Genomic DNA, 3,914 nt, shown 5'->3' on the forward strand with positions numbered 1-3,914 from the left:
ACACCAGTTCAAAAAAAAAGGAAGTCCTAGAAGACTTCTTTTTCAGTGTCTGGAATTAAACTGTGGAATAGCTTTGAGAATCAATACAAACAATCCCCGGACAGTGAACATTATGGAGTAGAATGTGAAAAGTAGCTGGAAGAGAAAGGCTTAAATAAGCTTTGGCTTCTGCCTATCCTCTATTCAAATGTGTACTTTAGAGTTAAGTTGAAAGGAAGCTTTTTATTTTATTTTATTGTATTTTATTTTATAATGTTTTACATATTTTGGTTAACACATTTGAAAAAACAAAAAACAAACAGAAAGCCATTTTTAAAAACCTGAACACTGCCAGGTCTGTACCTCCAAACCAAGAAGAAAATCATCTTCCCAAAAGTTCTTCTACACTCTGTGGACATAAACTTTCCCCCAAACGAGCTTCAAAAACAGGGGCAGCTCGCCGGTATGTTGGTCAACATGGTTGGCTGACAGAACCGCGTCTGCGTGGGTTTTCTCCGAGCGCTTCGGTTCCCCCCCACTCTTCCAAATGTGTTAGTGAACAATGAATGATCTTTAAACAGGCTTAGACAAAAAATAATCAGTCAACTACCAGCTCTTCTATATTGCTGTGATGTATCACAAAGCAAAGAGGTACAGCTCAAATTACCCCCCCCCCCATGAATAAATAAATAAAGGAAGAATAAAATATGAAATTAATAAAATAATTTTATTTAATCCAATAAGTTACATTAAAAAAAAAAACATCAGTCACCAAAAGGTATAGGGAAATAACTCAAACAAATCCTGGCAGTCCTGTGGGTTTCCTCCGAGTACTTCGGTTTCCCCACAATAATCATTAGTAATTGGCTAGTGACTGATGTAATCCCCTTCCTGAGTCTCCACCTTAACGTGGTGAAGGGGTTTGTGAGCCCGAATGATCCCAGAAGCCGTGTTGCCAGAAGCATTTGCCCTGTTGGGCTGTTTCATGGCGAGCTGCTCCTGGGGGACGGGCCAGACTAAGGGCGACTCAAACCTAAAACATTTGTTTACTGAATACAATTATTCCTCCCAAAAAGAGTCACCAGTGTCTCAACCTGGAGCCTGAACTGAAGGAACGAGTCATGATCTAGGTTGTAATGGCTGTTTCGTCCTCCATGTTTTCTGTTGGGTTCAGTCCAAATGAGCTCCATGTTTTTTTCCCTTTGATTCTGTTTATAATTTTTATGGATGGAACTGCTTTGAGCAGCCAAACACAGAGGTTTGACTTCAGCAGCTTGAGAATACAGCTTTCTAAAACACTTTAACTTTAGTTTCAGTCTAGACTCAGTCAGGATTTTTGCCGTCTAAAAACAGACTCCAGACTAACAGATTCCCTATGGTGCTCTGCAAAATACTTTGACTTTTACACGCAAAAACATGAGCATTCCAGCCATGAAGCTGGATCAATGCTCATGTTAGGATCAGAGAAAGGTATGAGGGGAGACAGATTTCAACTTTTTAAAAGCTTGGTTCTGCCATTTGGTTAAACTGACTATTAGACTTTCAGGTCTTGGTGATCAACGTTATTCATTACTTTGTTTTTGTTTTTTTATTTCCTCCAGGAACCAGACCATCTGGGTTCATTATGTCCATTTGGTTTTGCAGCATTTACTGGAGAACCTTTAGTTTATTAAAGCAGAAACATGTGAGTTCCGCTCTCCTCTAGTCATCTTTCTTGGATACATTTTGGCCTCTGGACACATTCAGTTCTCTCTAAGACAAGTTCTCTTCTGCACCAAGTCTGACCCAAGCTGACCCTGAAAAGCCATTTGTTGTAGAAGTGGAAGCATCAGACTCTGCTGTGGGTTCTGTGCTCTCATGATTTTCTCACTCTGATAACATTGATGTAGAACATTTCAGCAAGTTCTTATTTTTAATTTTTTGCATTAAAACTTGTGGTTTCTTGTTTACATACTGTTTTTATCTAAATGTTTTAATTTTAAACGCTGTCGAGGAGCAAAGTTCCATATCCGGGAAAAGGAAGTGACCGAAAGAGGAGCATAACCACGTGATCCAAAGTTGTCTTGGGAACGCATTTGACACGTCCTCGTTTATCCAATCAGAATCGCCGGAGACGCTGAGCGCAGCCAATCGGTTTGCAGCGAGCGAGGATTTAAACCAGGACTCCGTGCGTTGAAGCACTACCTTCTCCGCTGCGATTTCGAGGTTGTTTGTGGAAGAGAAGCACATAGAGACATGGCCCTGAGAGTAACCCGAGTAAGTCTGAGCCACATTTTATGTTTTGTTCTGTTTTAACGAGGGGAAAAAAGTGATTTCAAACTAACGCGTCTTTATTTTGTTTCAAATGTTCGCTGTGTTTTCTCCCTGTGAGCTAAAGCTAGTTCTCGAGTTGAATATTTTTATTTTGTTAAGCTGTATTTAATACATACCCTTACATCTGCAGGTTTATTCGTAACTCATTTTGTTTTTTTGCAGAATCGTCTGGCCTCCACCCGGACCGAGCTTCCCGGAAAGACGTGCTCGGTGTCCGGGCCTACACTGAAGCCCCGCGCGGCGCTCGGAGAGATCGGAAACGTCGCTAACAAAGATGTTACGAAAAAGGTAATATATATATTTACTTGTATCCTATGTACATAATCTTTTTACCCTTAAGAAAATAAAGTGATTATTTTATTTTTGGCCAGTTTGAGTCTAAAAGTGAGACTCTTAAGTTATTTAGAGGGTTTGGGCCCCTCCTGATAAGGAAAAACGTGACAGCTGTGCTAATGTGGGCCCTAAGTGTAAAATGTGTCCCAGGTTGGAGCTGCACACTGTTTAACATGATAGTCTGGCTATGTACACACAATGAATTGGTAGATGTAAAGCTGCACACTCCAAATCAGTCTTTATTTACGTAGCACTTTTGATATAAAAGAAAAAAACGCAAAGTGCTTTTCAACAACCAAAAAATAAAGACTGAAAGATCAGCTCAAATGTAGCATTTTAAAACTATACAGCAGTAGAGTTCACAAATTGTTTGAGACAAAATGAAAGATTCCCAGCTCTGTAAAATGGATCCTTGTGTTTCTTCAGAATGTCAAGACAGAGGCTGCTAAGAAGACTAAGATCACAGCTAAAGCTGAGAAGATCGAACAACCCAAAGCTGCTCTGGTTCCTGTTAAACCAGAGCCTGAAGTGCAGGTGAGCTTAATTAAGCTGCTGACATGCATTCCAGGGTGCACTGAATGTTCATTCTTGATTCAGTGTTCACACTGAACAAGCAGGGAGGGTTTTTTTTCTTCTTCTCTAGTTACCATTTCATGTCCATCTGGTGAATCTCACTCTAGCCCACATGTGTCAAGGCCTGGGGGCTGGATCTGGTATTCTAGACAATTTTAATTTATGTGTTTGCAATAGTCTTATCTTTGCTTTTCTAACGTGAGTAATTTTGACAAAGTATTTTTATGGAGTAAAATATTGAGAGTTAAGAGTTTATTTATTCTGAAACTATTCTTGCCTTTTTTGTTTGTTCATAATTGTGTTAAAGATGCAGTTTTAAAAATTTGCATTCTGTTAGCTTTTTGGACTGCTTTGGCATTAAGATTTTTCTTTAGGTTAATATTTACATACTTTTTGGCTTGGGGTTTTTTTTTTTGTTTTATTTTTTTTTTTTTCCCCCTCTTTGTCCTTCAGTGTTTCCAACTATTAGCATCAGCATTTTCAGCTATCAATTCAAATCACAGCATTCACACTAGCATTATTTCAGGTAATGTTGCTTATCTAATTCATCATGTTAAGTTGCGGTTTTAAAATTTAGTTTCAATGTTCAAATGTTTTTGGCCTGTGACCTAAAGTATCTTTTGGATTTTGGCCCATTGTGCGACTGAGTTTGACACCCCTGCTCTAGACTTACTGTCACGGCTCTTTTCTGATATGACTGACTTAGTGTCACATCA

General features: G+C 39.1%; 1 protein-coding gene across 1 annotated transcript in view; it reads left to right on the forward strand.

Annotated features, from left to right (window-relative positions):
• Positions 1-2,074: 2,074 nt before the first annotated feature.
• ccnb1 (cyclin B1) overlaps positions 2,075-3,914 on the forward strand; it is a 4,220-nt gene continuing 2,380 nt past the window's right edge. The window contains exons 1-3 of the mRNA XM_024299918.2: positions 2,075-2,235; positions 2,455-2,580; positions 3,052-3,159. Coding sequence (XP_024155686.1) covers positions 2,215-2,235; positions 2,455-2,580; positions 3,052-3,159 — 255 coding nt within the window. The 5' untranslated portion in view covers positions 2,075-2,214. The remainder of the gene's footprint in view (positions 2,236-2,454; positions 2,581-3,051; positions 3,160-3,914) is intronic.

Source organism: Oryzias melastigma, linkage group LG12 (genome assembly GCF_002922805.2).
Source record: "Oryzias melastigma strain HK-1 linkage group LG12, ASM292280v2, whole genome shotgun sequence".
NCBI lineage: Eukaryota > Metazoa > Chordata > Actinopteri > Beloniformes > Adrianichthyidae > Oryzias > Oryzias melastigma.